The sequence below is a fragment of the Saccopteryx bilineata genome, chromosome 11 (genome assembly GCF_036850765.1).
Source record: "Saccopteryx bilineata isolate mSacBil1 chromosome 11, mSacBil1_pri_phased_curated, whole genome shotgun sequence".
Taxonomy (NCBI): domain Eukaryota; kingdom Metazoa; phylum Chordata; class Mammalia; order Chiroptera; family Emballonuridae; genus Saccopteryx; species Saccopteryx bilineata.
The window spans coordinates 64573019-64592880 of NC_089500.1; the positions used below are offsets into that span (position 1 = coordinate 64573019).

The 19862-nt window shown below is 48.6% G+C and overlaps 1 protein-coding gene across 2 annotated transcripts in view; it reads right to left on the minus strand.

Annotated features, from left to right (window-relative positions):
- Positions 1-19862, minus strand: part of CHCHD6 (coiled-coil-helix-coiled-coil-helix domain containing 6) — a 347090-nt gene that overhangs the window by 293719 nt on the left and 33509 nt on the right. For both annotated transcript variants that reach the window (XM_066247225.1, XM_066247224.1), the window contains exons 2-4: positions 15203-15323; positions 11325-11397; positions 8501-8645 (exon numbers count right to left, since the gene is read on the minus strand). In XM_066247225.1, coding sequence (XP_066103322.1) covers positions 8501-8645; positions 11325-11397; positions 15203-15323 — 339 coding nt within the window. The remainder of the gene's footprint in view (positions 1-8500; positions 8646-11324; positions 11398-15202; positions 15324-19862) is intronic.

Here is a 19862-nt window from a genome sequence, read left to right on the forward strand (position 1 = left end):
TGATTTCCTATAATGTATTATCATTTCAGTTAATGCATGCTTCATTTCTGACTTTTTGTTTTGTTTTGTTTTCTCTGTCTTTATGTATCCTATCTCTTTGTTGAAATTCTAAGTTCCTCTGCCCCTAAGTTCACTGAATATCCTTATAACTAATGTTTTATACTCTGCATCTGGTAGATTTCTGCTCTCCATTTTCTTCAGTTCTTTTTCTAGAATTTTGTTCTGTTCTTTCATTTGGGATGTTTCTTTATCTCCTCATTTTGGCTGCCTACCTGTGTTTGTTTCTATGTACAAGGTAGAGCTGTTATGCCTTGAAGGCTTAATAGAATGGCCATATGGAGTAGGTGTTCTGTAGGGCCCAGTGGCACAGTCTTCCCAATACCCAAGCATGGCACTTCAGGTTATACCCTCCATGTGGGCTGTGTATACCCTCCTGTGGTAGTTGGCACCTCAACAGCAGTGATTTAGCCCCAAGCTAATCAGCTGTGAGGACTGGCTTTAACCACTGTGTAGGATCAGCTGTGCAAAGGCCAACCCCCTAGAAAACGACTTACATCAGCAGAGCTCTGGTGCCCACCGGAGTCAGATCCTTGACTGTGCCACTTGTGGAGGTGGTTGGGTGGTGACTCAACGTGGTCTGAAGCTATCCCACAGGGTACACTGGTTCTGGCTTCTCCCAGAAGGTGCAGGCCAAAGTCAGACACCACCTATACCCTGACCAGGGACACCCAGCATGAGCTACAAAGTGACCTGCAGATGGCTGTTACTTGTGGTGAGCTCAGAAGTGCTCAGGAGAGGCCAAACTGTGAACCAAGGCCAGTTGTCACTACTGCCAGGCCTGGGACCATCTGGCAAATGGTATGGAGCATAAACATGAGTCAAGGCAAGTCATTCATATGGAAAAGCCAGTTGGGAACAGCTTGCATGGACCCAAAGGTTGGGTGAGGCAGGGTCTCAGGTCACCAGGGCAGGAAAAACAATGTTAGCCAGATTGATAAAGACTCAGACATGGTACCCACTTGCCAGCTCTGTGGGGGGAGGGCTCAGCAAAGGAACAGTGGCCTCTGCCAGCACTTCTGTCTGGGAGAAAGCTGCCCCTCCAGCTCTCATGCTAATGTCAGACAACTCGGTTTTCTTCCCAGTGTGTCCCCGGTGCCTTTCAAGCTGCTGCGCCAGTACAGAGCTCCGAGGGAATGGGTCTGAGTATGTCTGTATGCAGGCCCTTTAAGAAGACCTAGGTCTCCAGCAGCCCTCTCTCTCATTCAGTCCCATCCCTGTTGGTTTTAACAGACAAAAGTTAGGGGAATGTCTCTTCTCAGCACTGGAACTCTGGGCAAGGGGACCTGGTATAGGACTGGGACCCTTCCCTTCTCCATGGGGACCTTCGCAGCCAAGCCAGCCCTTCAGATTTTTAACTGCCACATGTGAGGGTGGGACCAGCCAGCTACAAGTCTCCGCCCCTCCTACCAGTCTCAACGTAGCTTCTTCTTTGTAGCCTTAGTTGTAGGACTTCTGTTTGCCTAGATTTCAGGTGGCTGAGCTGTATCTTACTTATTTCCATTTATCACGAAATTAGCCCAGTGCTTAACATGTAATAGGCACACAGAAAATTTTATATATTTTTGTATACACACACATACACAAATAAAATTGCTCACCAAAAACAAAAAAATAAATAAAGTTTTTACTTTCTGCCAGGTGTAATGTAATCACAAATACCTAATAACATCTGTCAGGAACACAGTGGGCAAGGTTATAACTCTAACTTTTCCCTAAAGGAAAGCTACCGCCAGGACTTTATTACTCCATCCACTGGATTTTTAAAGCTGTTCTCATCAGAAAACAGCCTCAAAAAAACACTTCTCTCTCTAAAATAGTTTGGACTCCAAAACATTGAATTGGACACCAAACTTCCTCCCCCAATTCAAAGAGAAAACATCTCACACAGGCTCCAGTGACACTCAGGGCCATCATCCCAATCAGCAAGTGGCAAGAATCAGGCATAAATATAATTTAAAACAGTTCACCACTGATGTACTATATGGGAAATGATAACACTTCCCTCATCACTAATAGGTTATAAAAATTACCTTTTCTTATCATTAGTTTTATGAACTTTTCCCAATAATGAACTGAATCATTCCCTCACAAAGGGAATAAAAAATCAATATTATAAAAGTCAGAGGCAAAGATACAGTGCATAAGTGTACATTAAATGTCAAACCGCACTCAGCTTACTCAAAAGGATGCCCTGCAGATAAGGCTATAGGTTCAAGGGTGGGGGGCTTGAAAACACTAGTCGGAGAAGCCACCAAGAACAAGTGGGTAGCCAGCTCTGCCTAGCAGACTTCTCCAATCCTTGCCTCTGGAAGATGCAGATGAAGAAAGAAAATTCTCTGTTCAGGTTGTTCTGTCCATCTTTCTCCTTGTTTTTAAATCCTCCAAGGTACACCAACTATTGGGAAGACAGCTGTGTTAGGCTTGCTTGCTTGCACTCTACATGATTAGTGTGTGAGCACAGGGCACAGCCACATGGGTACAATCTGTGTAAGGCACTGGTGCTTTCCTTTGGGACAGATTGCAGACCGCCTTCCTGCCGCTGCGAGGGGCCGTTCTGCTGTTTGCTCACCTGCTGTCATGAGAAGCGGCTATCCCCTGCCTGTTTGCTCGTTTGTTTCTGCAAGTCTCCAATGAACAGGAATGTCCCAAAGCTTTCCAACTCCACAGTTCCTTTACCATCTGCCCAAATCTAATGTGAACCTGCCTGGCCTCAGCCGCTGGCATTATATCTGGCGTAGTGGGCAGTACCCAAATTCAGATCAGATTGGTATGGAGCCACCAACACCCTTGTGTTAGGTTTAGGTTCAACTTCCTTTAAATCCAGAGCCCCTTTAAAACTCAAATTTCCCTCACCCAGCTTCTCACTCAGGCTCCAACCAGAACATTCTCATCCCCCATTGTGAGGTTTTGGCTAATTTGCTTGCTATTCTCTCTTAATGGTTTCCTGGCCTTCACTTTGAAATGTAGCAAAAAGTTTATTTGCAGAAATGTCAGGGAATGCTTACCTTGGGAAGGAACCTGACAATTAGCAGAGTTTAAGTCACAACAGTTATTTGTAAAAAGCCTAGCCATAGGCCCAGAGATGCTGTCTTCTGATAGATCAGCCACCAGGGCAAAGCTGTGGGAGGTGGGGAGACTGGCTTGCCTGCAGTCCCACTGGGACCTGTGAACCATCCTGAGAGTTCTTTTACAGTGAAGCTGGGAGATAAACAATTCAGAGGAACGGCGGCCTCACTCCAATCCACATACGACATCCAACCCAGTCCTCTGTAGAGGTGGCGATGTCAGCCGCTTTTTCCAAGACCCCTAACCTAAATACACCTGCTCCGTCCCTCCCTGGGGCTGACTCAGCTTTAGCCTGTCTTGGTCCACCTGCCCCCAGGTGTTTTAAATACATTTTCTTTCGGAACACACCAGCCTTGTGTTTTCAGTTCAGCTCTCCCCAGCGCCCACCCGTCGACCCAGAAAGGGGCTCAGCCTTCAGCTATCTCATACAGCATGAGGCAGTCCAGCTGGAGTCCCTCCGGGTCTGACCTAGTCGGGGGTTTACACCGACCTGCCAGATGCCAAGAAAAGCTGACAGGAAGCTTTCCCCCTTCCCCACAGCCACCTTCCATTCAGGTGCAAGGGGCTCAGCCTGCCAGCTCTTCAGTACAGGATAAGGCAGTCCAGCTGAAGTCCCTCCAGGTCTGACCTAGTCAGGGGTTTACACTGACCTGCCAGTTGCCAAGGGAGACTGAAAATAGACTTTGCCCCCTCCCCAGTGGACCGGCCCCAGTTTCCACCTTTCCCCTTGAAGGAGTGGCAGCTGTTCTCCAGCATATGGCTCCCCGTGACTGTCCTGGTGGGGTCCATGGCTGGGTGTTTTTTACAGCCCTGCAGACAGAAACCAAGAGCTCTAGGAGAGAGGCTGCCCAAGGTCAAAAGCTCCAGCACAAGCTGTGGACTGAGCATCAACAACAGCATCATGAGCTGGAACAGTCGCTGGAGAAAGAGCTGCAAATTTCAGAACTTCAGTTCAGGCTACAGGCTGAGAACCAACAATAGCTTGACCTGAAATGAGTGTGGAAAGGGAGGCCAACTGCTTTTGAGAGCTTCAGTGTGAAAGGCAGGCTAAACACAATGGCACCTGGAATTGGAACGGTCACTTGAGAAGGAGTTATGGGTTCAAGAAATCCAGTTTGCCCTAGGAGCAGAAGGCTGGCAGTAAGAGTTGTTAGAGAAACAACTGTGGGTTCAAGAGCTCAAGTTTCAGCTTCAGGCCAGGAGCTGGCAGCCACAAGAGCGGAAGCACGCACGGAAGGAGTTGCATTCATGCCAGCGGAGTGGCTCTGAGTCAGGGGTAGCAGGCGTTTCCAGATTCTCTTCTGAGTGGGAGCTTCTGGCTGAAACTAAAGATTACCCAAACACAGATGTGGGTAGATTTGACTGTAGCTAGGGAAGAGAGGGAGAAACTGGATGGCAAATCTAACAAAGTTGTTTTGGAGCTTCAGCTTAAGCTGGAGCAGATGCTCCATCTACTGAAACAGTGGGGGAAATGGGTGACCCTGGCAGCTACCAAGAAAGTGGCTGGTGTTTGGGTTGCACATCTGCAAGATTACCTATTGGAGACAGCTGAGAAAGAGGAGGATCCCCAAGAACCATTGTCCCCGTTTGAATAGGAGGAAGGCTGAGGGACCTGCCCAACAGGGATGGGCGGGGGGCCAGAGGCCCCATGTGAAATTGGCAATCCACTGGTTCCCTTCTAATGTGCAGCAAGTGTTGCTGCTTTTTTTGCAGCAGCAGCAGCTAAGAGAACTGTCAAGGTAGCACAGGCCTTGAATGACCCTCCGAGGACCTGTAAGCTTGCGGGATTGTATGGGACTCGTGGCAATGAACAGAGCATTTATGGGAAGGTTGTGAGGTCTGTTATCAAAGAGCTGTAGAGCTAGTTGCTTGTAATAAACTTTCACCATGGGTGATTTGAACAGACAGCTGAGCTGTGTATCATGGACTGATCACTGAGCAGTGTAACAAACTCTTAAAGCAGAGACTGCAACAAGAGGTGGGCACTGACTCCCTTGCCAGATGGACATGGCACTGCGGACAGTACTCCATATTTTGTTATTCTTTTTTTTTTTTTTTTTCTGAAGCTGGAAATGGGGAGAGACAGTCAGACAGACTCCCGCATGCGCCCGACTGGGATCCACCTGGCACGCCCACCAAGGGGTGATGCTCTGCCCCTCCGGGGCGTTGCTCTGTCGCGACCAGAGCCACTCTAGCGCCTGAGGCAGAGGCCAAGGAGCCATCCCCAGTGCCCGGGCCATCTTTGCTCCAATGGAGCCTCGCTGCGGGAGGGGAAGAGAGAGACAGAGAGGAAGGAGAGGGGGAGGGGTGGAGAAGCAGATGGGCGCTTCTCCTGTGTGCCCTGGCCGGGAATCGAACCCGGGACTTCTGCACACCAGGCCAACGCTCTACCACTGAGCCAATCGGCCAGGGCCTAGTACTCCATATTTTGAATGAAAGACTTCAACTGGGGTGCCTGGCACCTGGGGAGGCCCTCCTGCACTAGTCAGCTGCAAATACGCACGGAGGACACTTTATAAACATGGCCCTGGACTGTACAAGCACCACACCTACAATGGGTGGTCTTATTGGCCCCATCGGGTAGGGGTCTAGAAGTGGGCCTCCAGTTAACTCCGTGAGAAGAGTGCTCAAGGAGACACTGTGAAGGGCACCTTTGTTGTCATTTTTGGTATAACTCATGCCTTTGTAATTTGGTTGCTGTAGTCTGTTCTGTTTCTGTGAATCTAATGCACCTCACTCCTCGCACAGGGACCATACAGAAGATACCTATCATTGTAAGGCGAGCAACCCTAAAGAGGTAGAATGTAGGGAAAACAGCTGTGTTAGGCTTGCTCTCCTGCAATTCGCATGATTAGTGCAAGAGCACGTGGCACAGCCATGTGTGCAGTCTGTGGAAGGCTGTGGGTGCTTGCCCTCAGGCGGACTGGGGACTGCAGACTGTCTGCCTGCCACTGCAAAGGGCCGTGCGCTGTTTACTCACCCACTGCCATGAGAAGCAGATTTCCCCTGCCTGCTTACTCATGCATCTCTGTGAGCCTCCAATAAACGGGAACGGCCCCAAAGCTTTCTGGCTCCTCAGTTCCTCTGCAATCTGCCCGAGTCCAGTGTGAACCTGCCTGGCCTTAGCCACTGGCATTACACCAACCCAAATGGAAGTAATGGCCACAGCTTCGCTCAGCATCCAGGTGAGTACCTCATGACCCTACTAACTTACAGGCAGAGCCTGGTATTAGGCTCTTTTTGCGCTGAGTATGGAATGCGGTTGTCAGCCTTTAAAACTGGGCTCTGCATCTGCTATACCACCAAGTAGCAGAAACCACCTTCAGCTAAGTGACGAAAGCAGAGTTGACAGCAGGTTATCAGCGGATGACCCAATCCTCAGGAAGGCAAAAGAACAGACAGAAATTAAAGGCAGGCTCACAAGATGAGAGTCTTGGCCAGCCATACAACAAACAACCCCACCCTGGCCTCCCACCCTGGCCTTCTCGCTCACTCAGAAATGGAAGCCCCCAGAGAGAGGCTCCGACTGGCTGCCCCAGGGCCTGATGCCCAGGTCCTGCCTGTACCATGGCGGGGGGAGAGAAGAGAGCTAGCTTCCAGAGAGGAAGTCAGGCACTAGAACTGCAATTCCAGCATGACACAACAGGAAACAAGTAAGTTCCCAAAAGGAAACAGAGGTACCAAGTGCATGAAGAAATAGATGCTGAATAGTCAAAAATGGGAATGTCCACAAAAGCAGTTACTAAGCATCCTCAAAACCAGAAAAGTCACTTGCTTCACTGTTCCCTAGGGTCTCCGGTTCAGAAGCTTTGGAGGTGGGAATCAAGGAAGGATGTATCTCCTTTACTGAAAGTTACCCTCTGTTCAAAAAAAAAAACAAAAACCAAAAACACCTACAGTCTGTACTGAAGGTCATTTACTTGTACTGATGACCCTTCAGGGACAGCTTTGAGGAAGCAGGAAGCAGGGCCCAGGGCAGGAGAAGGGAAGCTGTGAACTCCCTTTCAGTATAAATAACACATTTCAGGTGAGAATAAAGGTACCGCACCTGGAACTTCAATTTCCCATGCTAGATGACAGTCCCAGGTGGCCAACCTTTCTGCTCATGTCATATTGACTAACCCGTCCTTCCCAGGACCAGCCAGGGTCCTTTGACTTGGTTGGCAGGCTGCCTACAGAGCGGTGACAATCTTCCTGTCCCTGGCTGACTGTGAGAGCCTCTAGAACTGTCTCACCCCAGTTTCTCTCTGCGTCAACTATTCTTCACCAGGATGCCACGGGCCTCTCAAAACATAAGTCAAATCACATCATCCCCATCCTGTGAACTTGTGGGAATCCTCTGCAGTTCCAGAGTCCCTGTGAGCTGCATTGTGGGTAAATTTCTCAAGGTGCCCAAGGCCTTCTCTAATCGGGTTTCATCCCTCACACACTTCTTCTCAGTATCCCATCACCTCCTGGATGTCTGTCTGTCTCAGCCCAGCTGCTCACCCAGCCTGGCTCCTCCACACTGCTGAAGGCTAAGGTCAAATGCCACCTCTTCCACCAGCAGTTGATACCACTGTCATATTATCTTTACCTTTATTTCACAGTTAATATAACACATTTGGCTTTTTTTCCAAAGTTTTTGGTATTAAGTCTGTCTTCCCCACAAGACTGAAAATTTCCTAATGGAAAGAATCCTACATTGTTTGTATTTCCCTGGGGGCCTAGTTCAACCAACATTTCTTACGTGACTACTGCACATTTTGAACAACTGTGCATTTAGAGCAGAGTGATTCCTAACTAGTAGACTCCTGCCAGGTAAGTGTATTAATAACAACAGCACCAACAGTCCACACCCACTACCTGCCGAGGAGCACTAAGCCCTGCACAGTGACTCAGCACCTCCACTGACCCCTTGGGCAATCCAGTGTGCAAACATCCTGATCCTTGACCAAGGCTCGCAGGCCTAGAGGAGGTGCCCATGCTAACAAGTGGGGAGCCCGGGTTCACACCCAGGCTGCCTAACTCTACAAATTTCAGCATCTCCTCCACTGCCCATTGTCCAGGCCCCAGCCCTTTCCCTGCACAGCCTACTGGCACATATACCACTGCAGCATTGCAGGAGTAGCCAGCAAATGACCCAGGCCTTACACTATAGACGTGAGGTCCCTAGACTGAAAACAGAGTAACAAAACTTATCAGTGCCAGAGCCAGAGGTATAAGAACCCAAGTTCCTGGTCCCTGAACAGACACCCTTGCCACAAAGGTGACTCGGAGGACATCAGAAGGGCAGCCTGAGTCCCGGGCCTCAGACGTATCAGGTCGCAGGTCTGACCTTGCTCCCCTGTGTTACGAGGGCATGAAAGGCCAGCTCAGGAAAACCGGCACTCACCAGCAGAGCGGCGTTCTGGTTCTCCTGGTCCACGCTGCCCTCCCCCGGATGCAGGGACGCACTCCGGTGCCTTATGGCTTCCTTCCTGTCCCTCATTGCCGCCCGGAACAGCTCTTCCTGGGCTAGAGCCTGCTCCTGTTTATACCTAGGCCAGGAGAGACATGGGAGAAGCAGGTGCAGATGTAATGATGGCAGAAAGCAGACAGGAAAACGTTTGTGCGCTCAGTTCAGGGGACCGAGAGCCTGGGGTCTGTGGGTCAGTACAACACTGAGGCTAGCCAGAGACAGCACTGTGAAAGCCCCCTATCTGACCCCTCAGAGCTCAGGCGTCACTATCTGACCCCTCAGAGCTCAGGCGTCACTATCTGGCCCCTCAGAGCTCAGGCGTCACTATCTGGCCCCTCAGAGCTCAGGCGTCACTATCTGGCCCCTCAGAGCTCAGGCGTCACTATCTGGCCCCTCAGAGCTCAGGCGTCACTATCTGACCCCTCAGAGCTCAGGCGTCACCCTGACCCCTCAGAGCTCAGGCGTCACTATCTGGCCCCTCAGAGCTCAGGCGTCACTATCTGGCCCCTCAGAGCTCAGGCGTCACTATCTGGCCCCTCAGAGCTCAGGCGTCACTATCTGACCCCTCAGAGCTCAGGCGTCACTATCTGGCCCCTCAGAGGTCAGGCGTCACTATCTGACCCCTCAGAGGTCAGGCGTCACTATCCGACCCCTCAGAGCTCAGGCGTCACTATCTGACCCCTCAGAGCTCAGGCGTCACTATCCGACCCCTCAGAGCTCAGGCATCACTGAGTCCCCAAGGCAAGCAACACTTTTTCAGCCAGACAAGACAGATCAGGAACAGAAGGAAAGCGACCATCAAGTGAGAAATCAGGCAGCCTTATACCAAACGAGGTGTTTGGGGCAGGGTTTCAGCCCCCACTAGCCACACTTTCAAAGTGGGTGGGAAGGGTGGGCAGCCCCCCGTCCTGCCTCCATTACGAGCGGACGGGTTTCGATAGCATCAGTCCCTTGTTCTGAACAGGCAGCACTTCATTCTGACTCTGTTCCTAACCTCTGACCTCTTTCTGGGCTTTCTGCCCAATAAAGTAATTCTAAAGAGAGAGAAAAAAAGTTACTACTACTAAGATACTCTTAGTAGTAGTATTTATTATAGTGTAAAAAATGCGAACTGAAATGTTCAACAATCAAGGTTAAGTCAAAAAACATCTGGTATAATCACACAATGGTATATTACATCACCATTAAAAAATACATTGGCCCTGGCTGGCTGGCTCAGTGGTAGAGCGTCGGCCCAGCATGTGGAAGTCCAAGGTTCGATTCCTAGCCAGGGCACATAGAAGCGCCCATCCGCTTCTCCATCCTTTCCCTTCTACTTTCTATCTCTCTCTTCCCCTCCTGCAGCCAAGGCTCCACAGGAGCAAAGTTGGCCCAGGCACTGAGGATGGCTCCATGGCCTCTGCCTCAGGTGCTAGAATGGCTCCAGTTACAATGGAGCAATGTCCCAGATGGGCAGAGCATCGCCCCCTGGTGGGCATGCCGGGTGGATCCTGGCCAGGCGCATGAAGGAGTCTGTCTCTCTGCCTCCCTGCTTCTATTTGATTTGTCTATAAGTTAATCTAAAAACAAAACCAATAAACTACTTTCAGCAATAAAAATGTTTATAAAGCAGGTGTAACAAATGGGAAAAATTATAATACTAAGTAAAAATAGTAAAATATAAAATAATATATGATGGAAAAATCCTAAACTAGAGAAAAAAAAATCATTTGAAAGAAGCACTCCAAAATACTAACAGTAGTTGTCTTGAAGTGGTGACTCTATGGATCATTTTTTCATTTTATATATTTCCTAAGTCTTTCATTAGTATGTATTACTTGATCATTTTTAACTGTTTAAAAATATTTAAAAAGGGGTTCAGTTTAGTTATTCTTGGAGAGGCCTCTTAGAATTAAGGAGGTGAAATTCTTAGGATGTCAATCTTAATCCACGACTGTGGAACAGCCCCACGTGGCTGACTATTGGAGGGAGAAAACTAACTGTGGCTGACACTGCAGACCCTACAAACTCACTTGGTCCTTCGTCATAGAGGCCAGTGTCCTCAAGACCGCTGAAGAAATCGCTCAATAACAATGCAGTTAGCAGTCAGGGAACTCTGTGTGCTGAGCATTGTGTGTGCTTTCTCTGCATCAGTATATTTAATCACAACACTCCAATGAAAGAGGTACTCAAGTTGTGTCTTCCTCCAAGGCCAAGAGAAATGCAGTGATTTTCCAGGTCACATTACCAGTATGTCGCAAAATCAGGATGCAAGCCTGCACTCCAGGAGGGCTCCCTGCCTTAACCGCTGTCCCACAAGCCTCAGGAGGGGACGCAGGTCCCAGTTCAGGTGCAGCCAGCTCTCCAGGGTTTGGCCTGTGCTGATGGGAAGTCACTACCATCCTGGAGCCAAGTCCGTCTCACCAACTACAGTTAGAATTGTGAGGTCTCCACTTTTTCCTTCCTATCTCTAAAAATACGCCTGTACACTCACACAGGCACAGAAGGTCTAGACACTCAACTATTCAGTCCTGGCTTTTTCAAGTGAATTTTTGAGAACATTAGCAATCAACTTCTACACGCCCCTCTTGGTGTTTCTTCTTCTATATATAAACTACGACCAGCGCCACCACTTATGCTGTAAGGCTGTCCTGCAATCGAAATAAGACAAAATATGTGAGACAAACCCTAGGACCCTCAGGCTGTGTAATGGTTCCCACTGAGGAAAGGGTGTTCAGCCAGAGTGCAGAGCCAGGGGTGAGCGGGAACTCACACTCACCTCTTTAGAAGATCCTTCTCCACCCCCAAAGACTGCTGACCACCACCACCCTCAGACCGGGGCAGTGTGGAGTCTGCAAAGAGACAAGAGGAGAAGGCCTGTCAGTAGCACGCTGGATAAATGAAGACATGGTGGTCATCCAGAAAAGGGGCTCAGGAGTGCACTTCCATATATGAACACATCCTAGGGATGGACAAAGGACACATCCTTCATCCAGCAGGTTTGGAAAGGGGTGACCCAAAGGCTTTCCGCCTCCTTATTCTGCACCAGTCTCTTACTGCATGGGACTCACAGCAAGCAGAACCATTGAGTGCAGAGTTTCAAATATATCCCTAGTCACTCTAAAATTACTGGGAATCTCATTCATCTGCTAAACACAGGCCAGGAACAGCTGAGGGACTGCTTCACACTTCGTGCTTCGTGCGGAAAGGACAGCTCCCGGAGTCTGGGTTTGACACGCAGAAGGGAAGACGAGAGGAGCTTCCTTAAATCCTGTTTCCCTTAGGGTCCCATTCTACAAATTTCTAATCCTGAATGTGACACACCCCCCTATTAATGGTGTTTTATAAATCGTTTAACTTGGATCACCTCTAGTATTATTGGGTTCTTTAACTTGTTACAGGAGGCCTACATTTTGATGTCATACACTTGGAAATTTCTGAGCAAATCCAATTCATTCCACACTCTTCACTACTTGGTGACACTGAAGGTTTTGTTCTCATCCCTCCCCCAGCCTTCATCCTTCCCAAACCATTTCTCAGACAAATTTCAACACTTTTCTGTGGCTTTGGCCAAAAGTCTACACCTCCATCACAGGCTTCTAAAGCAGCAGTGACTAGGACCTCACAAAATATTATAGCAACCTGGCTTTGTGAAAGAATATGTGAGGATTTGCTATTCCACTCCCAAGACCTTTTAAAGCAGCGGTTCTCAACCTGTGGGTCAGGACCCCAGCGGGGTCGCCTAAAGCCATCGGAAAATACATAATGCATATCAGGTATTTACATTCCGAATCATAACTGTAGCAAAATTACAGTTATGAAGTAGCCACCAAAATTATTTTTTGGTTTGGGGTCACCGCAACATGAGGAACTGTATTGCGGGGTCACGGCATTAGAAAGGTTGAGAACCACTGTTTTAAAGCATGCTAACTCACAGGCGGGAGCACTCCACCCTTCAAGGAGTCATTTCCAAAAGTTATCACTCTGTGACTGCCACTTTCAGATCCCTACGGAAGGATGGGCCCAGCGGCACTATAGCCTGCAAGGAGGGCCCACCGAAATGCTCCACGGTAACAGCACAGGTCCTCAGCTGAGAATGAAGAACAGTGTACTGCTGACCAGCTCTTATTTCCACATTAATGTTCCCTCTTCCTACTTATTGCTTACAACAGCTTTCCTGAGATACAATTTATCCTATTTTTTGCTTTTGATACAAATTTTCTTTTTTATCACTACAAAAATAATGTATCAATCCATTGTAGAGAATGTGGCATTAATCCACACTCCCACCTTCCAAGTATGAGTCTATTTCCCTGCCCCTTGGAAATGCTCATCATTTAATACATGTCTTTAACCATCAGCAAAGATGAATATCTCATCACATGTACATGACCATTTTGTACATTCTCTAAGAATCTTTAAGAACTCTTTATATATTAAGACTACCAATAATCTGTCATATTTCCATAGTTTATTATTCACTCTTCATTTATTTTTTCTAAATTGTCTCTAATTTCTTATACTTACATTACTTACTTTCTTCATAATTCAGCATTTCTTCACTTGATGTAATGCTTAGAAAGTCTACTTACTGTACTTTTCTGTACCATTGCGCTTTTATAGCTTCAATTCCTATATTTAAATCTTGTGTTGCCTCTGACATTTATTTTGAGATATACTATAACATAAGGACTTAATTTTAACTTATTTTTCTAATATGTTCTATCACTAAAATAAAAGCAAACACTGGTTGTAAAAGTAAAAACAGTCTGCCTGACCAGGCAGTGGCACAGTGGATAGTGTCGGACTGGGATGCGGAAGACCCAGGTTCAAGACCCTGAGGTCACCAGCTTGAGTGCGGGCTCATCTGGTTTGAGCAAAAAACTCACCAGCTTGGACCCAAGGTCGCTGGTTTGAGCAAGGGGTTACTCAGTCTGCTGAAGGCCCGGGTCAAGGCACATATGAGAAAGCAATCAATGAACAACTAAGGTGTGCAATGAAAAACTGATGATTGATGTTTCTCATCTCTTTCCCTTCCTGTCTGTCTGTCTGTCCCTATCTATCCCTCTCTCTGTCTCTGGAAAAAAAAAAAAAGTAAAGTCTGTCCATTTATGCTGATTATCCTCCAGCAATCAGAAACCCAAACTCACACTCATCGTCTACAGCAGAATACTTTATTACAACTAACACCAAATGACAAATGGGCACAATTCTTGCTTCTTAAACTAGTGAAACTCACCAAAGCTAAAACATGTGCTCCTTTTATCTTCCAAAGCTGAAATTGATGTGTGCTTCAAATATTTTGGCAATTTTTGCTTTTTTCAGCACTTCTCACTCACCAGTTAATGCAGTTTATTCAAGTGCCCTGGTTTAAGTTAGACCCGCTTCAACTCATCAGTCAGCTAGAGAGATCCTGGGGGCAGCCCTTTGAACAACAAAGGGGGGCATCTTGTGTGGGTTTTAAGATCCTCATTCAGCCCCTTCACTAACAGAATATTCAAAAAGATCTTAGGGCAGGTCCCATCCAGGTAGGATTTGCTCTAAGCTTAGGAAGCCCTGAGGCAGACGATATAAGGGGCGGTGGAGAAGGCCTGGCTGGCACTCTGGCCTGAGCGTGAAGCCCACACTCTCTGGCCACTGTGTGGAGGTCTCTAGGACCTGGGCTCTGAGCACAGCCCAACACCTTCCCTTGCCTTCTGCTTTGTACTCCACAGACAGCAAACTGCTTCTAGGTGCCCCAAACGGCCAGGCTGCGCCACCTCTGGGCCACTGCTGATGCTGGTCACCCTGTCTGAACTGCCTGTCTACCACTGCTCTATCTTTCAAAGTCCGGTTCAAGAGTCACCTCCTCTCGGAGCCCCACCCTAAAATAGTGAGTCACTGGGTGTCTGTGCTACCTTATACTTTAGACTTTGGGCATGCACCTAGTGTTGCAACATCACATAATACACAGAAACTACAGGGTTCTGTGCATATCTGCTCCTTAACTAGCGCTGTCTTTGCCATAAGAGCAGAGTCCCTGTCTACCCTAAGACCCACATTCTCAGAAACAATATTTATTGAGAACAGCAATTGCCCCAAGACTTTTTTTATTTTTAATATCTGAATATTTTTGTACCTTACACCTCTTTTCTTTGTGGCTATAAAAGGAAGGACTCCTGGAAGATGCAGGTGAAGGCCCTCCCAGAAGCCCAGGCCAGGGCCAGGACCTGGGGGCTAGGCTGGAGTGGCTAAGGCTGACGCCCACTCCTCCTAATCGTGCTGATCCACGTAAACCCCACCGTGCTTCAGGCCACACCAGCACTAATGACTGTGCTTCACTTAGGAATCCTTAGAATCCACTTCTGACAGCAGTTGTCAAACCAAGCTCTGCTGCCTCATTTTTACACATAGAAAAGCTGAAACAGGAAGGCACAACAGTTTGGCCCCAGTCACAGAGCTCTGACTGGCCTTTGCTGCTGTCATTATACCAGACAGCATTGGCCATGCGTAGAAGCCACACTGTCCTGAGAAGCAGTTATCAGAGAGGCGTTGTTCCCATCGCCCAGAAACAAACGAGCCCCGTTAGCTGTCAAAGGTGTTCTGACAGGAACAGAGCTTGTCACCCCTTTCACGCTCCACCCCAGCTTCCCACAGAGTCAATACAACCTGCCATACCTTCATCCGGGCCCTTAGAAATGCCAAGTGCAGAAGGTGGAGTAGCGAGAGGAAGAGTCAGCAGGCCGGCCTTGGAAGACTGGCTGGAATCCTTCATGCGGTTAACCACATTTTCAGAAAGCTAAGGGAAGAATTGAGGGATGGGAAAAAGTTATATCATGGAAACCTCTGAAAATAAAGGCGACCGTTTATCCATGCCCCAGATTGACCACTGACACCAGTTCCTTAACACCAATTTTTTTTTTTTTTTTTTTTTTTTTTTTTTGTATTTTTCTGAAGCTGGAAACGGGGAGAGACAGTCAGACAGACTCCCGCATGCGCCCGACCGGGATCCACCCGGCACGCCCACCAGGGGGCGATGCTCTGCCCCTCCGGGGTGTCGCTCTGTTGCGACCAGAGCCACTGTAGCGCCTGGGGCAGAGGCCAAGGAGCCATCCCCAGCGCCCGGGCCATCTTTGCTCCAATGGAGCCTTGCTGCGGGAGGGGAAGAGAGAGACAGAGAGGAAGGAGAGGGGGAGGGGTGGAGAAGCAGATGGGCGCTTCTCCTGTGTGCCCTGGCCGGGAATCGAACCCGGGACTTCTGCATGCCAGGCCGACGCTCTACCACTGAGCCAACCAGCCAGGGCTTTAACACTAATTCTAATAATGTGATCCCCAAACCTCTCATCTACCAGGTGAGTGCCCCCCACCCCCCACCAGCCTGTCTGGACGCCAGGCCAAACACAGGAGTCCCCTGCTGGCTCTGCAGCGTCATCTCCGGCTACTCCCTGCCACACTCCACACTCAGTGGAGCCTGAGTTCTCACTTTCTCACTCCTCTGAATTCATGATGCTGCTCCTCCACTGAGAACCAGCAGCAGCCCCCGCCCCTGGCATGCCTCCACCTGCCCAAATCTGACCTTCTCTTTAAGGGCATCTCAGTGTCCCTTCCTCTGTGGGATCTTCCCCGATAGCACCAAAGTGAAGTAGCCTTTCTGCCCTTCCTGAATGCTCCCATTGGAACGTATGCGTGCCTCCAAGGGACGCAGCACACACCCTGGCTGACTTGTCCTAACGGCTCATAAATACCTCGAGGGCTGGGGCTTCCTCTCACTGTCCTCTGAGCCACACAGCCTCCTTTTCCCCAACTTCCTTCTAATGAAAACTGGGTAACCGAAACTTTCATTCATTTAACAGAACTGAAATGGGCATGAGGGTGCCATAAACAGTTTGCTGAGCCGAAACAGGATAAATCTAGAATGAAAACCCTTAAGCATTCCCTTCAGTAAACATTTGTTAAGCGCTTAGTATGTGCAAAGCATCATAAAGCACAGCTGGGGGGAAATGTAAAGATGACTTTAAGACAAAAGCCACAATCAGCAACTCCACTTCCGGGTGCCCAGGTGAGAACAGTGCTCCCCCAGGTAATCAGCAGCAGTGGAACAGAAGAGGAAGGAAAAAGAGAGCTGGCTGACTTCATGACCACTTTGAAACTGGCCATGACACTTTTTTTTTAGACCTGATAACTTTTTAAATTTAAATATAATTCTTCTACAGCATAGCATAAATTAAAGATCAAACATATACATATCATATCACAGAAATCAGCAAATGCTACAAAAGCAGGGCCTTTTCTTAGGAGAAAAACCAGCTGTTAATCATTTACAAGCACACAAGGGGCATCGCATCCCATAGCCCAGCAGCCGCTGACGCCCCGGTCCTCTGAGGTCCGGATCTGCAGGAGGAGCACTGAGTGGTCCTAATCGCCTCCCATAGCCCAGCAGCCGCTGATGCCCCGGTCCTCTGAGATCCGGATCTGCAGAAGGAGCACTGAGTGATCCTAATCGCCTCCCATAGCCCAGCAGCCGCTGACGCCCCGGTCCTCTGAGATCCGCATCTGCAGGGAGGAGCACTGAGTGGTCCTAATCGCCTCCCATAGCCCAGCAGCCGCTGACGCCCCGGTCCTCTGAGATCCGCATCTGCAGGGAGGAGCACTGAGTGGTCCTAAAACCCACGGGGGTGTGGGTGATCAGTGAGGTGTGATGTGCATGAAACAGGCAGTCACCTTGGCGATGGTCATGCTGTAAAGGGTCACCTGACCGGGAAGAACAGCTGCCAGCACACAGGGAAAGGAGGCCCTGGGGACCGGAGGAAGCGGCCTGGCCAAGGACAAAGGAACTCCAGCCCAGCTCCCCTCAGACAGCACTGTTTATTAAGCACCCACTGTGTGACAGCAGGTGAGAGGAACAGCAGTGCAGAGACATGGCCCTGTTTTTGTGGAGCTTATATTCTAATGGGAAGTAAGACAAAAAACAAGTAAACATTTTTCAACAAATCCTATTTCACCCAACCTAAGACAATATAAAAGAGTTACAAATTGTTTTTATATAACCTGAAGATAAAGAAACACCAATGAAATGACCATTCCACCTGTTTTATGACATCCCTACTTCAGAAATGTTAATATGTGTCTTAAAAATCAGTGACAAATATTAGTGATAAGTGCTAGGAAAGAATAAAATACACTATTGCAGTGACGGGGTGTGTGCAGAAAGCCACAGGTGCTGGGAAAGGCCTCTTAAAAGAGATGGCAGTAATTTTAACATTCCTAGGCCCTGGCCAGTTGGCTCAGTGGTAGAGCGTCAGCCTGGCGTGCAGGAGTCCCGGGTTCGATTCCCGGCCAGGGCACACAGGAGAAGCGCCCATCTGCTTCTCCACCCCTCCCCCTCTCCTTCCTCTCTGTCTCTCTCTTCCCCTCCCACAGCCGAGGCTCCATTGGAGCAAAGTTGGCCTGGGCGCTGAAGATGTCTCTGTGGCCTCTGCCCCAGGTGCTAGAATGGCTCTGGTTGCAACAGAGCGACGCCCCAGATGAGCAGAGCATCGCCCCCTGGTGGGCATGCCGGGTAGATCCTGGTCGGGCGCATGTGGGAGTCTGTCTGACTGCCTCCCCGTTTCCAGCTTCGGAAAAATACAAACAAACAAGCAAAAAAACATTCCTGCCTCTACATCTCCATCTCAAGATCCAGGAGAAAATGATCTGGTCCCAAGCAGAAGACGACAATGCAAGGTCTCCGGGAAGAACTGAAGCTGGCACGTCCCAGGGCCCGACAGAAGGCCAGTGTGTGAGAACATTGGGACCAGATGATCAGGCCAGAGAGGCGGGCAAAGGCCGCCCTGGCAAACAACAGCTAGAAGCTCACATTTGTTCCAAGGGCAGGAGCAGGCATGGTGGGGTGCTACAAAGGTGAATCAAAGGCTCCGATTTCCTGGTCCCAGCCCAGGTGGTATCATCTGAACCATACCACTTGGTGAGTGAGGAGTTAAGGAAAATACTGGCAAGCTTCTTGTTGGCAGTAGGAAATTTGAAATATTTTTTAATGTTGCTACAAAATACAGCAAGTAATAATTTTAATCAACAAATTACATACACACACAGTAGTCATGAGAGAATAAATACCCTCTGGGCAGTGCTCACTGTATCACCAGAACAAGAATGGAGGCCTCCAGAACCACACAGGTCTGGGAACTCAGTGCCAGAGGTCCACTGGTCACTGTGCCATCACAGCTAGCCACACATGGCCCTATGCGGACAGAAGATGGGTAGAGGGCCAACCCAGGGCAGTGCAAGGCCGGCAGAGCACTACCTGCGCTTCAGCCGTGCCCCTCACCCATGTGTTTAGCTTCCGTGAGCATCACCTCTCTCACCTCTGAAATGAGGACCCCTGTGATACAGCTTTGGAGGCAAAGGGGCCTGGGGTTGAATCCCAACTAAGCTGGTCACTAGCTTCATGACCTTGGACAAAGGACTTATCTCTAAGTTGGTTTTTTTCATCTGTGAGATGGAAATAAGATTGTAGAGCTATTGTGAGGACTAAATGAAGCAATCTACATAAAGTAATTAGCACAAAGTAAAAACCAATATAGCTATTAAGTGGAAACTACAAAGCACTGTACAAATCCTCATTATAATCCAGACCAGACACATACTGGGTATGTAAAAATACATGAACTAATCAATAATGTAGTAGTCCCATACATTCCAAGACCCCAGTTGGTGCCTGAAACCATGGATATTACCAAACCTTGTTGTAATGCCGGTGGCCGAGGCCAGGCAGGTTCACATTAGATTCAGGCAGATGGCAGAGAACTGCAGAGCCAGAAAGTGTTGGGCCATTCCCACTTAACAGTCTCACAACAGCGGATGTGCACACAGGGGGGGAGGAAACCTCTTCTCTGGGACACAAACAGCAAGAATGGCCCCTCACAGTGACGAGCAGGCAACCCGCCACCCACATCCCCCATCTGTCTCAAGCGCAAGCACCCATAGCCGTACATAGGCCATATACACAGGGCGCAGCCACGCACTCACACACCAATCAGGCAAAGCGCTTGCAGCTGGTAACCCAGCGAGCAAGCCTAACAGAGCTGCTCCACACTTGTCTATACTGGTTCTTCCTTTACATACATACCCACAATAACATTTAATTCATAAATTAAGCACAGTTAAGAAAATAATAACAAAAACTAATAATAAAATAGAACAATTAAACAACATAGTATAATAAAAGTCATGAGAATGTGGTCTCTTTCGAATTATTTTATTGTACTGTACATACAAGTAGATACACGGGAGGAAGAAATCATTCACATCCCGGGTAGGACAGCGTGAGATTTCAGCACTC